Source organism: Bombus vancouverensis, chromosome 7, assembly GCF_051014615.1.
Source record: "Bombus vancouverensis nearcticus chromosome 7, iyBomVanc1_principal, whole genome shotgun sequence".
NCBI lineage: Eukaryota > Metazoa > Arthropoda > Insecta > Hymenoptera > Apidae > Bombus > Bombus vancouverensis.
The window spans coordinates 17,758,099-17,778,475 of NC_134917.1; the positions used below are offsets into that span (position 1 = coordinate 17,758,099).

Consider the following 20,377-nt stretch of genomic DNA (forward strand, 5'->3'; position numbering starts at 1 on the left):
TTAATTGCCGCGAGTCACTGAATCCCGATAAAATAAACGAAAAAACGCGACGCGGTCGAAAAAGACCGGATCGTTTGATGCAATTCGTGGGAAATTAGCACCGATATCGTCGCTACATTAAATCAGAAACTGTACTGGATCCCCTCTCTCTCTCTCTCTCTCGTATTTCTTTCGATCACGTTGGAAAATTGCAAAATTTCGATACGTTTTTAACGTTCTCCGTTTCATGCCTCGCGTTTCGTGATAATTCTACGTTAGAAAGGCGATCGTTCGATTGGAGTACATTAACGCGTTTAATCCCTGAACGACGACAATAGATCGTACCCGCAAATTTTGGGAATCCTTGTGGAAAGCCGCTGCGTTGGTCGGAAACTTGCCAATGGCTGTAGGAAGTTATTGGCTCCAAACGGTGACTGTAAATCTTCCAGAAGGCTGATTCTCGGCTTCGTTTACGTTTCTATACTACGTAGCTAGTTGCCGCGGCAATGGCACACTGAAAGCTTGCCCACTGCTTTTCCACCGTCTCTTTTCCCTCTCCTCTCTTTCGGCCTGTCCCTCGACTTTTCCCTCTCTGTCTCGCCCGCTCTTTCTTTTCTTCTCCCCCCTTTTTTTTTTTTTTTACACAAAGTATTTCTTTTCTAACAATGCCGAGCACTATAGTTAGGCGCCGTATTGTAAAATCACCGGCGAGCTTTTTCCACGTATTCGCACGCAAATTGGAGCACCTTGACATGCACACACATAGATACGTTTGTTGCTTCCCATTCTTCGATTTTTCCGACGTACGATATTGTCTCCGTGGCTGTGCGTCTGTTCGGATCTAGTTGCACAGGGGAGAGACAAGGGGAGAGAAAGAGAGCGAGAAATCGAAGGAAAGAGGCAGACACGGACGAGAATGGAGTCCTTGACGAAATACCCTCGCCTTTCTATCTTCCAGTCGTCGAATGAATCCTCATTATCAAATGACGTTACTTTCGGGAAAGAGAAAGGGAACGACGTTGAGAACTAGTAATTAGAATCTTCTTAGTAGAGTCACATTTGGTCTTTACGAGCTTCTCGGTATCTTGTATGTCTCTCTCTCTCTCTCTCCATTTATTTATCTATCTATCTCTTCTTTTTCTTTAATTAACGAGAAACGATTCCTCCGTTGTTTTAAGACTCTCTTTAATCGCTCCGCTGAAACTTTCCAGTTGTATTTTCACGAAAATTTAAAATACACAGCCTGGCGAAAATGTTTAGAACTTGTAAATACTTTGTATCTATATATTACGTGTATCGCGCAATTTCAATATATTTTGTATAACATAAGGGGCATATAACTATTAATTTAATTAATATAATATGTATACGTAGGACATATAATACTCTATGGTAAATATCAAAATACTTTCGTAAGCCAATGTATATCGAAACGGGGAGTTTTAATTGTTTATTTTTAATTAGCCGGAAATTAACTTCGCAGATTCGATATACGTAACATTCATTTCGTCGCATATTAACATATTCCAGTGGAATTTTCATTCGGTTAATTCCATGATAACGGCCAATGAGATGCGAATTTTCGATAAATAATTCTTTATGACGACAGCGATAGAGAGAAGTATAATCAGGATACGAGTTTCATCGACAAAATTCACATATTTTCTATGAATATATATCCCGATCGGTGACACTTTGGACATACCGCTGTCACTCTAATTGAAATCGCTATATTAACTGGACAGCCGCTGGTCCCGATGCAATTCTTTTGCTTTCGCGAGTATTCGACCATCGTTTATTCAACATTTCGGAATGGACGGGACGCGTAATTCTTTTAAACGAGAACCCTTTGGCCGACCAATTCTGCAAATTTCATGCAAAGTGCCATAGCAAAAAGTGACTCGTCACGCCGCCGTACGACGAAAGTCAAGGAAAAGGGCCAAACGAAGCGTGTCGATTTTTCCACACATGGTATATGCATACCGACCAGATTTTTCTCAAATATCCGACTGCGAATGTAGGCGAATATGCTGTGGCGTCTCATTAAAAACATAGAAATTAACATTCAAGAATGATATTCGTAATAAACGTAACGAAATTGAATCTAACGCCAGTCTAAGATCTGAATAATATTATATCGTACTTCTCATCAAATATAACAATGTTTTACAATACAAATTAAAACCAAGTAAAATAGCTATTTTACAGAATGTTTTCTATTTTCTAAAATCTATTTTCCTTTTTTTTTATTTTTAAATAGGCAAGGGACTACAAGTTTTACTACGTGCGTCTGAGGACGAGGGAGTCTTTTTTGTGTGAAATGGTGCATTAATTTTACAACATTAATGCAGTTTTTGAAGAGACTATATTAAAAGTCATACAATCTGGCGAACATGAAAAATTGTAATCGAAATAACCATCACTGCTGTGCTCTTCACCATCGCTCGTTCAATCGCCTCCGGAAAATGAAGCGTCCATCATGGTGTCAATAAAGGAAACGACTTTTAACGCGTAGATTTTCCTCCTATGAAAGAAAAAATATTTTGTTAATGCTATGTGTAGATGTTAACTCAACTGAAATGTTCAGAGCAATACGCTCAGAACACGTTGGGTCAATCATTGAAATCTCTCTTCAATTATTTGTCATCATAGAAAGGAATTTTACTAAAAAAACGTAATCTCGATTTAATACCACGTTGAATGCCACGAGCGTCACCGGTGACCTCAGTGAGATAAATTCATTACTGATGATTATACACCGTAACATATCTCTTGTAGGTAATATTTCAACGTTATATGTGTTACGTCCGGCGACCCTCTACCTAGGCCAGGCCATACACCGCGGACCAGACGGGAACCAAATAATCCTTGCTGCGTACCCTCAATAGTCTTAAGGACCCGTCATAAAACCAGTAATTTGCTAGCTAAATCCTTCAGACCGAACAAATATCTTTTTTCTCAATCACTTTCTAAAAAGCATTGTCTACTACGACTCGACAAGGGAAAGTTAGTTTTTCTCACGTACGATGCTTCCTACTAGCAACTTTCTATCGAGGGCGGCTAAGACCTTCCTAGTCCACCAACCTTCGTTTATCCAATCAGAAGCAACGTATACCGCCCTCGCTTTCCTGGCCAAAATGTCACGAACAAATCCGATGGTCCCGTGCGCTAGACACACCCATCGCTAGCTTTCCCCCGACACAGCATCGGCACTGTAACTTACTTCTTCTACACCGCTGGAAAAGTCAACGTCTAAGTGTAACTCACATCAACTATCCAAGTCGGTTCTCGGGATTACCGAACATTCACTTGCTCTATTAAGTATCCTCTGATGCTACGTCCACTAACATACTAAATTCAACTCCAAGAGCCTTGCTCTATTGTGCGTCTCCTCGCGATTGGTCGAAAATACAATATATATCGAATAAATAATTAATTCGTGGCGGCGCGAGCAATCCCTAAAACTAGAGTGGCATTCAACGTGTTAATATAGAAAAATAAGGAGAAAACTGAAACAAACCTTATGATCTTAAACTTCTTTTACACGCATATCTTTCGTTTGTATGTCGAATGCTACTAACGGATGCGTACTAACAGATGCAATGAAAAATCTGCAAATAGAAATTATATATAATCTGAAGTCTTAAATTTTGTATAATCGATACATTGAGATTAATATTTCATCGTTATATTTTATATGATTTCTTGCTTGATTTTTAAGGATACGTAATGATTTTTGTGCAAATTTACTTTCCGTTTTTCAATACGTTTTATTCATTTCCTCAGCCAGGAACTGCTATAAGCGCCTGTAAACATAAAAAGTAATGTAAATATATTACATAGAAACAATGCATCGAGTTTTAACATAGAACGTAACAAATTAATGCACTTTATACATAGATTACATGTGAGTCAAATAAAATCAATAATGTGATTGTTATTAAAAATTCCTTCAGAATCTTAAAGTTCAAGAGTATATCTTGTTAGGTATAAATAGCATATTTTACGTAAGTATAATTTCAGTTATCAGCCTAGATTTCAATAACGAACCCAGACAACCTTTGCTAAAGTTGGTATACGAGCATATTTTGGTTGTCAGAGGTAAAAACACTGTCTAGGCTGGTCAAATTTCTCGTATTAATTAAGTTCCTACAGAATAATTATGTAACAGATTTTCGTTAGGATTATATCGGTTGAAAATGAAGTCAGTCATATATTGGGAGCATATAATTAACAAAATAAACCACTTTGTATTATAATTTCCTATTTGTTTTCTAACTTTGAAGTCTAACGATGAATCCAACTTCGCTGGCAATTATTAGAAATTATTAATTCTTTTAAAAATATAGAGTCGCTTAATGGCTGGAATATAATTTCTATATTCAATATCGTATAAATAAAGATTAATATGTTTACATATATGAAACGTCTGCGCTTTAAACATCCGACTAATGACAAAATATGGATTAAAATGATATATATTTACATAAATATCCCACCCGAAGATTAAGACAGAATTATGCATAATAACACTTTGACAAAATCTACTCACCTCGTACCAGTAGTTTCAAGTACGCAAGCCTATCTTGTAATTGCAGACTCTCTTCTGTCAGAAATATAGATACATCGTAGACTTTACAATGTATCTCTCGTTTGATGATCGTCTGAAACGCGTGCCCTGATCTACGCTGCGAGCGTCGACATTGAGGCTCTGCTCCATTTGGAGCAGAAAAGAATTTCATTCATTCTCTGAAAAAGAATTCCTTTCGCTGGGCGATTCCACGCGCTCGAGTTTACACATCCATATTCTCTATTTCGTCACAACTTAGAAGCGGGACAAACGACGTTTTGTCGCGAGCGTACGAATTATAATTAATATTTAATAAAAACACGTAATGTCTGTGTAATAAGAGATAGCGATGATACAGCGGGGACTGTACTGTAATCGATGAGTCGCCGTTACAAATCGCATAAACCGCGTGATAAGAGAAGACGAGATCGGTTATCATCGACATCAAGTTCGAGCTCCGCTGACAAACGTAAAGACGTATGTACGATTAAAGCGGCTCCAAGTGCTTAAACAGCTAGTGGAGAGATCGCCGTCCATTATTGTAATCGCTCTCGCCCTTCATCCTCGGAGACGAACACATAATCCCCGTGTTTGATCCGGCAGAGGTATAAATGCAGAGGTGAAGATATGGTTAACAGGACAAAATAGGAGCAAGGAAGATACGTACAGATATGTACTGTTCTCTATCGCTCACCGTTATCCGTTCCTATTATTTATATATGCGATTCTTGCAGCCAATACACGTGCTTATCTTTGATTATACCGGGTCTGTCAGAAGTAAGCGATCAGATTCGCATTCCTTTGCCTGGTCATTTTTCTCATCTCTGCGAATACACTCGAAGGAACGAAATACCCATTAGTATACCTGCCAATAGCCAAAGTATTGGTTCAAGTAACGAGTGAGCCAGCGACAGGATATAGTCGGAAATTTATAGTCAGAATTCAAAGCATCGTATCGCGTACACGCAGTATCGTCTAACGATTAGTACATGAATGTTCTCTGTTCAGTGCTCTCAATTCGGGAAGATAATCCGTAGATGGTGTGTTGTTTAATTGTTTAGATATAGCAATAAAAAATTATTACAGTCGAAGAGTACCGCCCTCGAATCACGATAACGTAATGTTAAAGGGTCGAGCGGCCACAAAGAGTACAATGGTGTTCGGAACAGTATTAATGGGTCGAGTGACCAAAAGAATATATAAGGTGTTCAAGGCCAGCACAATGGAGCTGTACCGAAAATTGTTCACAAGGACCATAACGATGCTACACCAGAAATAGTTCACGATAGTTAGCAACGGCTAAATTAATAACCCAGCCGCCGGGTGATTAACAAGTAATTAGGCGAGTAACAACGCAACGAAATTACGTCCAGCTAGCAATGTTTACAAAGTAACGATTATTATAATAGGAGAATATAATAATAATAAATGAACTGAAAAGCGATTGGAAATTTTTCAATTACAATTTATATAATATTTATATTGTAGGATTAAGATCAGATAGAGAGACAAAATATGGTTAAAGAATAATGCAAGTCATTTAAAATAGATTTTATGAAAATATATTTTTCTGTCTCATATTATATCTTTAATTAAACAAAATTTTCCGAAGAAAAGGCAAATATTATGGTTCATATAAAAAGTGAATAGAAAAAATACAAAATATTTTCATAATAAAAATTTGTACTATAAGCTCACATTATTAAAAGATTTATGTTGAAGATTTCCTGAAAGAAATGCGGCGATATTTAAAAATAATAGATTTTTCATAAAAACAGAATAGAGAGTTCCTTTATATTACATTCACCATGATTTTTAAATTCTCTCCAAGCAAATATACTTTTCATTATGCTTAATTGCCTATAACTTTTGCCTATAACTATAAAACGTCAATATGAGAATGTCAATTTACCGCCAAAACGATTGGCAAGTAAATATGTTGCATTTTCATATAACAAAGTTTACTATCTTTTAATGATTAACGTCTATCTCAAATGAATTCTCAAACGATTATAAAGAGAAAATTCATTTGAAAAGAGATATATTTTATGACACTATTTAAGACAAAAAATAATACTGTCATTACTTTCTATTTTAATTATAATGTCCCTATTCTTTTAGGAAATTCACAACTCACATTTAAGTTCGAGAAATTTAACAGATATACCAATGTCAAAATACTTTCGCTTAATTCACCTATAAGTAGTACGATTGCGTGTAGTACGATTGCATGTATACATGTACAAATAGAGATAATGTACAAGGCAAAACAAACAATCTTTGATACAGACACATATATACGTCTGTGCAATTTTATTTCTCCTTAAAAAGGTAAGTTACCAAATGACTTTGATATTGGCATCAGTCAATATTAAACGCACTTCTCGCTTATAAGCTAATTTCATATTTTTTTATAATCATAAAGAACAAAACTAAAGATACGATCAGAGTATATACCTTCACTTTGGAAATCTATCGAATCAAATGAAATGACAAACTATGAATGGTATATAGTATATACTATGACAATACAGTAGCAATAAAAGTTAATATACATTATTTGTAATATTTACATATTGTTTCATGAAGTAAAATCCTATGAGATTATACATTACTATGAATATGTAGCATAGCAAAAATTTATGAAATAACACTGTTCTACTATTGACAACTTAGCGTTCATTTTTCCACTATATTACTGGAAACTCAAGTTGTTCCTTTACCGTTAAAAATGATATGATTGTGTTGCTAATCAATGCTTTTAACAGTATTTTGATTTCTTTTTTACAATTCAGTCAAAAAAATATCTAACAAAATCTTCGCAACTTGACAATACATACGACAAATTGGTATTTTTTTAAATTTATGTTCGCAAAAGAATAACTACACTTCATAATATGTTACAATTGTATAATATATATAATACATTACATATCCATAATTAATCTACACTTCATCGGTTTCAAAAAATGGAAAAATTTGTCAAAAATTCATAGAACATTGTATTAAGATTTTTTTAAATTTGAGAAATGGGTGAAGTTAGAGCGCTAAAAATGACTGTACGTTATATAAGGCAGACCGATCTAACGTAATGTAACATTTCTAAAACAGAGATTTCGACTGTTTTCTCATCATCGATAAGATATTTTAGATTTGCTTATTGAAGTAATATTGAGAAACTATCTCGGCCCAGAGAATTCCAACCCTTTGAAACAATGTGGAGTGATTCAACCAAAGTAATAAGGAACGTAGATTCTATACTTTGGACGATCGTCCCGAAGACAACAATCTATACTAAGCTTTTATTGCTGCTAGCATTTCCAATAAAACGGACATAGATTTTACATTTGAAGACAAAATAATAAGAAGAAATTAAAGAAAAAATTTTGTAAAGATGTAATGCTACTATTTTTATCCCAAAACATTATACTATAATGTTTTGATATGATATAGAATGTAAGAAAGATGATCGGTCGCAAACGTTGTTGGAAAAAATGAGCGAAGACTGCCAATGCAAACTATCGATTCTTCTCAATCGATTAAAGAAACAGAAGTTATTTTAATTCTGCAATTTTTAATAGCGTCTCCTTTTATTAGGATAATCATTCTGACGATTACGATCATTTCCACCTTGCCAACGTCCACCAGCACTATTTCCACGACCACTACCCCTATTACCACCCATATTGACCCTCGTATTCCTCAAATCCATTTGACTACGATCATCATTGTAAACCCTACGACTACCACGATCCATATTATTATAAGCATTCATAAATGTCTTTGGATCCTAATCATCATTATAGAGAAAAATGAATTTAATCATTACGTGTAGAGTAAAAGCACAATAATATTTTAAGGTCAATGCAATCGAAAGTTATGTGCCGACAATATCACCGAAATGCCAATGATTTTCATTTAATACGGTGAATAACGGTGTTTTGTAAATTTTGGATGTACCATAAATACATTTCACGGTTCAGGGCGCCCATCCATGTTTGTCAGCAGCACAGGTCATCGTCAATTTTCGTCAAATCACATAGAAAAGAAAGGGGAAAACACAATGTTAGATGTTGTTTGCAGATGGAGAATGCTTGAATGCTTGTAAACTAAAAAAATCGATTCTATTTTATATAACCTACGGATAAAAATTAGGATGTTCAGAAATTAGTCACGTACGATGTAGATGGAAATAAATGATCGCTGCTTAAACGTACTGAACTTGCAATACAATCAAAAACTAAAAAATTTTAAGCATAGAGAGAAGAATTCGTCCAATAAAACCTTAACCTATCTATGCAACTTGTATGTTGCATTATCTACATAGAATTAATAAAAATTCCCTAACATTTCTTCAAAATTTTATATATTTATTGCTTTCAAATATCCACGGTTAATTCCATAACATTGAATATTAATAAGTGTTCTACCATGATGAAATCTTCCAATGAGCGATAGATGCATTAAAATATTTTTATTAGCATAGAATAAAACTTTTAGAGAAGCCGCGCCAAGTTTGAGAAAAATAAAAAATGTGACATATTTCAATAGTTGTTTGTTATAGATAATAGGAAACATGTCACTTGCATTCGTAATTAAAGCGAGGAGACTAACAGAAATTGCACTATATATTATTATATAAATATAGATAAAAGGTTTCAAACATAACGTGTGATATGTTTTTCTTATTAGGTAAATTAATTACTTATTTTACGTTGTAAGAAAATTAAGTAAAATTCAATAAAATTGATTTCAGTATCCATTGATACACCTCTACAGACCAATTAATTAATATTATTAGTGTGAGATATACATTTGATATTAAACTGATTTCGTTGCAGACATTAGAATCCTGTTACATTGGAAAGCATGCTTCATGAGAATACTCTTAAAGTCCTTTCATTTATGTTTTTTGCAAAAGTGTTCACTAATAATACTTTTTTACCGTGCAAGAACATAGTTCAATTTTTTTCAACAAAAAATTCCCGTATATAGATATAATAATGTTTCATAGTATCACCAAATGGAAATGCACATAAATGAAATATCAAAGAAATACTTTAAGAAAAAACAAATATTTTGTGAAAAATATATACAGGATGTTTCCAAGATCGTAAAATTGAGTAGACGCGTAGTTAAAAAATATTCAAACTCGATTTTCTCGAAAACGGAGCTGTGTGTGTACAAATTTTATTGTATATTTCCGACTTACTTTTACGTTAGGAATCACTTTCTTTCCAGTTGTATCACGAATTCGGAAATACTCTGTATATATATATATAATGATAATTTAATGGGATACATTACCACTGGCATGTTGCTTCCACCTATAATAAAGTAAAATTTACAATTAAAAATATTTTAAAAATTATGGTGTAGAAATTTTATATGTAATAAAAACATACACATTTCATAAACATTTTCTATTTCAAAAAGAACTAATTCAATTCAAATATATTAATAAATAAATATGCGTCAGGTTGGAAAAACAGTAAAATTTATAAAAAACGACATTTTCAGACTTACCATCAGGTTGTCCAAATCCATCGCAGTCGTTACTAATGGGATCATAACTTTTTCCTACTCCACCTCCTCTCATTGCTTGTCCCTTAAATAAAAAAGGAACATAACTTTAAACACTAGTAAGAAACATGAATATTCTAACATTTCATATTCCGAAAAACATCATAAGTAGTACATAATACGCCCCCATTATGCCTCTATGATAGTAATAATAAATGTTAATAATAAATAGAAAATAAATACATTGTGAAATACATAAGAAATAATAGTCTTACGATGTAATCTGTGCACATATTTTTCAAATAATTTTTTAATACGAAAATGTAAAAATTTCATTTGTTATAAAAATTTTTTGTGATCTTGAAATTTGTTTTTGTTGCAAGTATGAAGTAATCACCTGCAAAAATAAATTATTTTCCTGTTGACGCCTATGCAGCTCCTCTTCTTGTCTTCTAATAGCCATTGCCATTTCCTCTTGCTGTCGCCTTCGTAATTCTTCCTCGCGTGTTCTTTGTTCTTCAGCTTGTCTTTCTTTCATTTCCCATTCTCTTTTTTGCCTCTCACGATCAGCCTCACGCATACGCAATTCTATAATCAATCAAAACCAATTTATGAGGACACATTGCTTATGTTATATGTGTCAAAACAATATCTTTTAATGCTTTTAAATACCTACCTTCTCTTAAGCGTTTAGTTTCAAACTCGCATCGTTCAAACTCCATTTGAGCTTCCAATTTTTCTTCCTCGATTGCCATTTCTCTTTCTATTGCTTCTATTTTTTGTTTACGTAATTCATAAAGTTGTTTCCATCTTGTTCCATACTCATATTCAAAACTTCCTACTTCTGCAAATCTTGGACCAATTTCACGAGCTTTAAAAAATTCAGTAGTTCGAGGTAAAGATTTGTCTGGATAACCATCTATATCATCTTGTTGTTCAAATAACTCAACAATCACAGGTAATGGGGACCTATAATATAAATACCTCATGTAAATCTTCAAGAGGTTCCTTTATCTTATCTAATATAATTATGTTTAAAATAAGATTTTGTGTTCCAATTTTCAGCACACAATACAAACATCTGTCGTATCATGCTTCCTTTGGGAACTATTTTTCTTTCCCCCAATATGATTAATACTTAGGCACTTGTTGATAAGGAAAATACATCAAACAAGCGTGGCGTTGGGCTAACAGACTTTTGGAATTTTTACTTATATTGGAAACATACGCTGTTAGACGGTAGCATCCTTCTGTGCATTTCCGCAAAGCAAATTGGGCTGAATTCTTCTTGCAAAATTCTATAATTCCTTCCCCACTGGACTTCCCCTTTTTATCTACTAGAACTATAGCACGTTCGACTTCACCAAAGACACTGAATGCTTTTTCAAGCAATTCATTTGAAATCCAAGGTGTAAGATTCTTAACTTTAATTGTTGAATCAAGAGGAGCAAATCGAACTTTAAGTGCACGTCCCTTAACCATTTTGCGATCTAATTCATGTTTTGCTTTCTCAGCATTTACCCTGTAATCCTATAAAGAATAACGATTATGTTGCAGTTTAACAATGTATATATGTATATAAATATGTATATAATATATGCATCATCATAAACCAAGCAGCCGAACATTATTATCATTTTTTATCAAACGGTAATTAATTTAATCATTTTGTTTATGTAAGAATATTATAAAAGGAAAAAAACAAAACTTATTGAACTTACCATTTTAACAAATGAAAAGTTTTTCTCTTTATTTAGAAAAAGTTCAGATGTTTCACCATATTGTTGAAACATCTGTTGGATCTCCTCTTCTGTAACGTCATTTGTCAAGTTTCCAATATACAGACGATTACGACCACTGAATTTTTTTTCTGTAGTTTCTTGAGGTGGCAAATCATGCGTAGGTCCACTAATACTCATAATTCGCTCCATTAAGCGATCCTAACCATAAAAATAAGAGCAATATTAATTATCTCTAATATATAGAAATTTTGGTAAAGAAAAGCAACATTCATTGGTAGTAAATATTGCTCACTCATAGTAATAGAATTATTAACGCAAAATTTGAGATGTACCGATCTGAGAAATATTAACATAATCACTCAAGTACTTCTATATTTTATTTAAATTATATTTGCCATAGTAAAATATGCAGTAATATAGTAATGTATAGTAATGTAATAATATATGAAATATAATCAATTATGTGTACTGAATCACAAAAAAAATTAACTTTGCCTTAGTCACAACACTACAATAAATTAAAGTATGTAATACAAACAGAGATTATAGTTATAAATAATAGTGTTTAATAAATTAAAAAACTAGCAGTTTACAACCAGTCATAGTATGTATTACGCATCAGTTTATAGCAAATATGGCGATAGAAACAAAAAATATATTCTTTAAATGTATATAAAAAGAAATATATATAATTCTTACGGGTCCATCGCTATATCTGTTTCCTCCGCTCATTCCGCCACCGCGTCCACCAGAAAAACGTGCTCCTCCTCTCCGACCACGCGGACTGCGATTATCGCCTGAAGGATTCCGTTCCCGTGGATTTTCATTACTATTTTCTGTACAAGTATTCTGAGGTTCTTGTATTACTTTAGGTATTTCAGTTTCTGCCATCGCTCAGATGTTTCAAGCAGTAATTATTAAGAACAAACTCAGTCGTGAAACAGTTAGACTCACTTTCCGGCTAAATAAATCGTTCACTATGGCGTCACGAAACGAAGTGGTAAGATGGCGATCCACCAGCGGCAGCCAGAGGGCAGAGGAGCAATTCCCCTATGTAGCTCCATTCTCGGTGCATTATGGGTACATTTCTCTAAGAACATGATTGGTTATTTCATTAATAGGAATTACATTTGATTGGTTAATTCAGATAGATAAAACATTTAATGGATGTATGATAGATGAGATTAACCGGAAGTGATATTTTAACTCTAGCTGTTACATAGAGATATAAAGATAGAGTGCGTGAGCGAGTTGAAAAAGCGATATAGGAATAGAAAGAGAACGCTGCATTTATACGATAAATGAATATGGATTATGCTTTGCTATGTGCTGTCACAGATTTGTAACTCCATGCCATGGATATGAGAATATTTCTATGTTCATGATTCATGCACGCTCCCGTAGCGTTAATTTGAAGAATATTACGTACCACGATCATATAAACAGATTTGGACCACGGTTATATAAAATTTATGTGAACATGTCTCATCTTGTTAGAGATGAGTAAAGAAATCGCCGATGAATATAGGTGAAAGTGAGGCGAAAAGTTCGCACCATAAACTACCACATCTACTTATTTATTTGCACATTTATTTATTTATAAATTATTAATTTTTATTTCGATGCGTTTTTAGTTCATTATTATAAATCTACATACTTTTATTTTCTATTTTTTTTTAATATCTTAAAACAGTATCAATAAGGAATAAAATCCAAACAGTATTACAAGACAACCAAATAGTACGATATTATAGTATAGTATATTAGTATTATAGCTATGTTCACGCATATATACATATATATATGTGTGTGTGTGTATATATATATATATATATACTATTACGTAAACTATATCTACGCTTATGTATGTATAAGGTTAGAATAACTACACGAAGGAATACGATATACTATAGGGAAAGGTATTCTAAATAGAATAATGCTTCGTGCCAAAAAACTTCCTTGTAATAGACTTAAAGTCTGATATACAATAATTATGATTATTATTATATCTTCTGCGAATGAAAAATACATATTCCTTTCAGAAAAACATTCATACAATTTCAGTTTTGCGTACAAAAGTTTATATTCTTCTTAGTATCCAGTTAATGATATTAAAATTATTAATTTTTGATAGATACTTCATTTACTGCAGCATTCATTTAAAACAACATTTATTATTAAGAAAATATTTTAATATTCCTATAATAATAAATTCTTTATATAAAACTTTTGGTTTATATTTCCTTACTAATATGTTACTGTATTAGAGTTTATTATTAAATTTTTAAATTAATAAATTATTAAATTTAAAAATAACTTTTTATTATTCTTAATTTAAGGATACGTAGCATTTCGTTTTAAAACTTTTATTTTCTGGGTTTATTATTATTGTTTCAATAATAAAGAAATCTGAATAAAAAAGTATCTAGTAATTTTTTAAATTTTCAAAATAAACCGCAACTTTTTGCGCATGCGCAAAGCGAGACCTTTCCTCCATGTTGATCTTTTTCAACTCAACTGACGCAATATAAAATATGACCCTGATCCGTGGTTTCCCATGTTTTCAGTTTTCAATATGTATACGTGTGAGTGTCTAGAGCTCACACTTATTTAGTATTTATTTATTTAGTATTTAGAGCTGTTATATGACCTTTCCTTGGTTTTATTTTACTTTAGAGTCCCAAAAGGTTAAAGGCGTGAAATCCGCTGGTTCAAAAGTTATGACTATGTAAAACCCGAGAATTTCGAATCGCCGGCCATCGACTTTCCAAACATTTAGTCATTCATTCATAAAATAACGGCTCGGTCTGTCATAATGTTGTCACGAAAATGGTTACCACCAATAAACAATTATAACTCAAATTTGAATATTAGTTAAACAATTTTTTGTCATCATGTATAAATATGTAGCTAGGTTTTCTCTGCTAAAGTAAAAGCTCACCAAGAACATATTCGTCCACGAGTTTATCATTGGCTGCATTAATTACTCGAAATCGAGGCTCCTGTCTTAACCACAAATTTTATGATGTTCATCATACGGAACTGCAATCGGAGTACGTACAGTGCCAGGCTCTTAAGCTACAAAGATTAATAACGTTTTAACAACAGGATTTTGATGTTCAAAAACGTCTTAGCAACGGTATGAAAAGAGAAACCTCAGCTTCAGCCCGAAAACGGACACTTAAAGCTACTCCTTGGAACGAACATTATCATTTACGTTCCCATTGTAAATACCCAAGTGTACGCTGTAAATTGAATGTAACAATTGCAACTGTAGATAAAGATGGTTTCAGATACATGTTCATACCTGCTACTTTATCGACCCTTATTTAGCTTGTTGATTATTTTGGAGAAGCGCGCCAGCAGTCGCATGTAAGTAGGACAAGTCAGCGGTTGATCAGGCGCGGCAATTATAAGGCGCTGTTGTTACTACTAGAATTTAAAACTTTCATTTTTTCCTATGCTTGCTTATTGTTTTCTTTCAGAGTTACTAACATTTGACTGTCTACCTAAAAGCTATGAAAATTTTGATATTAATAGAAAGAATTCAATGGAGTATATAACCAGGGAACATCTAGGTATGTCAGAAATTCCATTCTACTTTGTTTCTAAAATACTATAAATATATCACTTTCTGGACTATTCTTTCTTTAGTACCTTATAAAATACCTTTTATTTCATAATGGAAAACAGTGTTTCATCAAGAAATGTGTAACTGAATGTGATCACGATAAAACGTAACATTTTTACGGAATTATAGAACGGAAAGATAGATGAATCAAAATTAGATCGATCCTATCTTGCAGACATAAAGCTGCAGCCATGCCAAGAGACAAACGGACAAAAGTAAGAAACGAGTAGCGAATACAGATCGGTTCTATCAAGTGGTCACGATCGTTAGTCACGAAAATATCGATATCACATCAAACTGAAAGTTTCAACAATACGCGTGTGCATATATACACGACGAGATAAAACTAACGACCGACCGGGGGCTGATGGCACGCGATGTACGACATGCAAATTCTTCGCGGTAACTCAACATCGTACGCGTCTACTACTCCTTTCGCAGCAATGTAAGACGAACGACGATCGAGAATTTTGTCGAAAAACTAACGGCAGAAAACGAAAAGACAAGTTGCGTTGATAGGAAGAATTGATTGGGTCATCCCCGCGGCAACCAATGGGCAAACACAAATGAAACGGAGAGAAAGTCTGGCTATGGGTTTCGAGACTACCCTCAGTTGCTTGACCGATTTCCGCACGCGATATCCCCATCTCGAGACACATCACATACACGATCGAAACCAACCTGATTATCGTAAGAAAATTAACTGCAATTTTAACGCTGTATTTTTTCTTATACCCAATAATCATTTCGAATAACTTTCGAAGAAATTGGAGAATAATGTAAAAGAGGAAAGACGAATCATGGAGGTTTTGTAAAAGACGGCCTTAAAAACTGATTATTATTAGATTTAGTTTTTGTGTATTCTCAAAATGAGGCTCGTGGGATTTACGATCGCCATGTGTGGATTCCTCGGATTTTGCGGTGAATCTGCGGTTTACGCGCAGAGAAACGTCGTGGGCAATCGAGGGTCTACAAAAACAAGAGCTGTTAATCTTTGTGAGTAATTAAATTTTGAATCTCTCAATTTTCAAATCTGTAAATTTTTAAAGTTAACTGTTCAGATCCATTAAATTCCAACGATTTTAACTTTAATCTTTTCTTTACACCGTCCTTCTCCCTAGATCTTATTAACGATGAAGCCAACAAAGTAGCAAACAGTAGCATAATAGCGGCGTTAGAGACAATCAATGAAAAATACCCGAATTATTTGGGCGAGGTTTGGAGCGTTCAAGTGAATGAATCTGACGTCAACGATACTCTCGATCGTATTTGCAAACCTTGGGATTCGGCTGTAAAAAAAGGAGGAACCGGAGTTCCAGATTTAGTTATAGACACGACGACAGCCGGTTTAGGGGCCAAGATATCTAACTCGTTCACAGCTGCTTTGGGAATCCCCACGTTATCCGCACAATACGGTCAAGAAGGAGATCTTTTATACTGGAGGAACTTAAACACAGACCAGGAATCCTATTTGATTCAAGTGATGCCTCCGACAGATTTAATACCAGAAGTAATCAGACAATTGTGTATTCAGTTGAACATAACAAACGCTGCGATTCTGTACGATCGTAATTTCGTCATGGATCATAAATATAAAAGTTTGTTGTTGAACGTGCCAACAAGACACGTGATCAACGAAGCTTCTCAGCAAATAATGGAAATGAGAACACAGTTACCTCGTTTACGAGATTTGGATATAGTGAACTATTTCATTCTTGGTGATGAAAATACCATCAATATAGCTCTGGAAGCGGCGGAAGCTTTAAACTTTACTGGCAAAAAGTACGGTTGGTTTTTATTGACTCCGGAACTTAACGTTTGGCCGAGATGCGAGTGTAAAAATATGAACATCCTCTTCATGAAGCCAGAATTTAACAAGAAAAGCCCAATAGAGTCATCTTTGTCAAACCCGGTTATTTCTTCCGCATTTTATTATGATTTAATACAATTAGGCGTTCGGGCAATGAAATCGGCCTTGGATGACGGAGAATGGCCAGTAGAACCTAAGCATATCACATGTGACGAATATGATAAAACTAATACCCCAGAAAGAAAGGTGAACTTTTTTAATAGGTTAAAGGAAAGTTATAAAAACATGACACCGACTTATGCTGGAATTAAATGGGGATCGAAGAATGGAGAACACCGGGCCAAGTTCGAGATGTCCATTCATTTAGTGGACATAAAAGATGGGATTGTTTCAAACACTATCGATAGCGGATCTTGGAACGCGAGTATCTCCGCACCACTGCAGGTGAGCTTGTGTATACAGAATATCAATTTCTTTTCTCAATATCTTCCTTTCTTTGCGTTTACTTTTCTTCCTTGTTATTTTAAGAATTCGTATTTAACTTCAATTTCTCTACGAGTTTCAAGTATCAAAGTGTATGTTCGTTCAACATCCAGAAGAGAGCGTAGAAAGTTCATCGCGCGTGAAATTAATCAGACGAACTGATAAAGTGTGCACGTGATATTTCTAAGCAAGATTAGGTCAGTCTATTGATCAGCAAGAAAAAATTATGGTGTGTTTGAGTCACGCGACGATAGGAATCTGTTCGATAATCGAATGTCACGTCTCTAGTTTAATATCGTGCAGAATTAATCACTACAGATTACTTTACGATTAAATGAAATGGATCGAATTAAACAGAGATGAATGCTTCGTTAAATTTCTTCAAATTAGGAGTACTAAAATATCCTTATAATTAAATTTTTGTATTTTAAGTTGATGAATTATAAAGTGGAAAATTAATTTCTTAGTCGTGACCTTCATTCGGCTAACCATCACGATAGTCATGCCCCTGACATGTAATCGTTATATTTATTTACCTTTATTGCTGATAACGGTGCACGCTAATGGAAATAGTTCATGCAACTGTATTTGTTTATCCAATATGTAACGCGAAACCCTTCAACTACGTAATTGCAACTTGACACTCGCGAGTCATGCATCGAGTAGGTACTTATCCATTCGTTTCCAGATATCATCGTTACTTGCCCTAATAAAAATATAACTGCGTTCATCGAAGTCTTATTATCAGAGGAAACGCAATATCTTTACAGAACCATCCCAGTCCTGCAAAAGAATTCGGTCTCTTAATAATTCAATTTTTACGTTTATCTCTTTAATCGACTCAATTCGAATTTAATTGCATTTTCTCTAAAGATAACGAACAACGAAGTGATGAATACCACAGCGGTGAAGAGCTACCGTGTAGTCACCATAATTCATCCACCATTTGTAATGTACAACGAAGAAAACGGCACGTATTACGGTTTCTGCATCGACTTGCTGGACGAGATTAAAGACACGGTAGGCTTTCAGTACGAAATACGAGAAACGGAGGACAGACGATATGGAAGTTTAAATCCGAATGGGAGTTGGAACGGAATGATGAAAGAGCTGATCGACAAACGAGCTGATATCGCTCTAGGATCAGTCTGGGTCACAGCGGAAAGGGAGAGGGTGGTCGATTTCACGGTGCCTTACTACGATCTGGTCGGTCTGTCCATCATGATGTTGAAAACGAAAACAACCAGCTCGCTATTCAAATTCCTCACGGTATTGGAGAACGAGGTCTGGTTCTGTATCCTAGCCGCTTATCTCTTTACCAGCGTCTTGTTGTGGATCTTCGACCGTTGGTCTCCGTACAGCTACCAGAACAATCGAGAAAAGTACAAGAACGACGACGAGAAAAGAGAATTCAATTTAAGGGAGTGTTTCTGGTTTTGTATGACTTCCTTGACACCACAGGGTGGCGGAGAGGCTCCAAAAAATCTTTCCGGACGACTGGTCGCTGCCACTTGGTGGTTATTCGGATTTATAATCATCGCATCGTACACGGCGAATTTAGCTGCGTTTCTGACAGTGTCCAGGCTAGAAATTCCAATCGAAACGTTGGAGGATCTCAGTAAACAGTATAAGATTCAATATGCGCCGGTGATAAATTCTTCAGCTTATATTTACTTCAAGAGAATGGCTGCCATTGAATGGAAATTCTACGAGTAAGTAATCGAAGAGATTAGGATTACTTTCAAGGTTGTAAGTCGAATACTTTGAAGATCAAAGGATGAAGAGCATTGATCTTGTACATTTTAGCATCTGGAAGGAAATGAGCCTTAATGATAGTTTGTCAGATGTAGAGAGGGCAAACTTGGCAGTGTGGGATTACCCTGTCAGTGACAAATACACGAAAATGTTGCAAGCCATGGAAGAGGCTGGATTTCCAGCTTCCACCGAAGAAGCGCTACGACGAGTTCGGCGTCTTGATTCGAATAACGAGTTCGCTTATATAGAAGATTCAACGACCATTAAGTATCTTACTATGACGAACTGTGACCTGGTCCAAGTAGGCGAAGATTTTTCGAGGAAGCCTTACGCCATTGCCGTTCAACAGGGATCGCCATTGAAGGATCAGTTTAACAATGCGTATGCATCTTTTGTCTACCTTAAATAGCAAATTAATTACAGAGTAATTTAATGTCATTGCCTAATTTCCTTTTGATGTAGAATTTTGATACTACTAAACAAGAGGAAATTGGAGAAATTAAAGGACACATGGTGGAAGAAGAACCCTGAGAGAAAAGACTGCGACGCAGAAAACAGTCAAAGTGACGGTATAAGCATCCAAAATATCGGAGGAGTATTCGTTGTTATATTTCTAGGTATTATTTTTGCTTGTTTCACTTTGGCCTTTGAATACTGGTACTATCGACACCGTACGAAGATCACGAAGATTAATCTGAACAGCACAACCAAAGGGAAAGTCACACAAGTAAAACCACTTAGATTCAACTTACAGCCGGCGCCTACGCACGGTTTTCAGAATAGCCAACTCAGACCAAGATTTTGAGTGTGTCTGTGATAAAGAAAAAAAAAAAAGATATTCATGAATCGATCATCGTGTATTACAGATATATCACTTCAATATT

At 34.6% G+C, this 20,377-nt stretch overlaps 2 protein-coding genes across 5 annotated transcripts; one reads left to right on the plus strand and one right to left on the minus strand.

Moving 5' to 3' along the window:
• Positions 1 to 2,325: 2,325 nt before the first annotated feature.
• LOC117156172 (hrp65 protein-like) lies at positions 2,326 to 12,866 on the minus strand. Of its 4 annotated transcripts, none has more exons than XR_004464050.2 (10): positions 12,514 to 12,857; positions 11,794 to 12,012; positions 11,301 to 11,602; positions 10,749 to 11,041; positions 10,470 to 10,660; positions 10,076 to 10,157; positions 9,857 to 9,876; positions 3,734 to 3,785; positions 3,500 to 3,590; positions 2,326 to 2,503 (listed from the first exon to the last, which is right to left on the minus strand). XR_004464050.2 is itself a non-coding variant. In XM_033332975.2 (8 exons), the coding sequence occupies exons 1-8, from the start codon at positions 12,703 to 12,705 to the stop codon at positions 8,124 to 8,126; spliced, it is 1,515 nt and encodes a 504-aa protein (XP_033188866.1). In that variant the 5' UTR covers positions 12,706 to 12,866; the 3' UTR covers positions 6,089 to 8,123. The 4 variants fall into 4 exon arrangements, 1 of the variants encoding a protein (XP_033188866.1); XR_004464052.2 differs by having other exon boundaries at positions 3,730 to 3,785; XR_013058833.1 differs by having other exon boundaries at positions 3,500 to 3,785; positions 12,514 to 12,856.
• Positions 12,867 to 16,291: 3,425 nt separating this feature from the next.
• On the plus strand, positions 16,292 to 20,339 carry Ir25a (ionotropic receptor 25a). Its single transcript, XM_033332794.2, has 5 exons — positions 16,292 to 16,441; positions 16,567 to 17,699; positions 18,612 to 19,450; positions 19,545 to 19,874; positions 19,956 to 20,339. Exons 1-5 carry the CDS (start codon positions 16,315 to 16,317, stop codon positions 20,296 to 20,298), a joined length of 2,772 nt encoding a protein of 923 aa, XP_033188685.2. The 5' UTR covers positions 16,292 to 16,314; the 3' UTR covers positions 20,299 to 20,339.
• Positions 20,340 to 20,377: the final 38 nt, after the last annotated feature.

Excerpts from the sequence above, each read along its gene's own strand:
- LOC117156172 (XM_033332975.2), bottom strand. The coding sequence starts at position 12,705 with ATGGCAGAAACTGAAATACCTAAAGTAATACAAGAACCTCAGAATACT. Across the intron at positions 11,042-11,300 it reads GGATGCTACCGTCTAACAGC|GTCCCCATTACCTGTGATTG; the intron begins GTATGTTTCCAA and ends TTTATATTATAG. Across the intron at positions 8,340-9,856 it reads GTGGAAGCAACATGCCAGTG|GATCCAAAGACATTTATGAA; the intron begins GTAATGTATCCC and ends AATGATGATTAG.
- Ir25a (XM_033332794.2), top strand. The coding sequence starts at position 16,315 with ATGAGGCTCGTGGGATTTACGATCGCCATGTGTGGATTCCTCGGATTT. Across the intron at positions 16,442-16,566 it reads AACAAGAGCTGTTAATCTTT|ATCTTATTAACGATGAAGCC; the intron begins GTGAGTAATTAA and ends CCTTCTCCCTAG. Across the intron at positions 19,875-19,955 it reads AAGGATCAGTTTAACAATGC|AATTTTGATACTACTAAACA; the intron begins GTATGCATCTTT and ends CTTTTGATGTAG.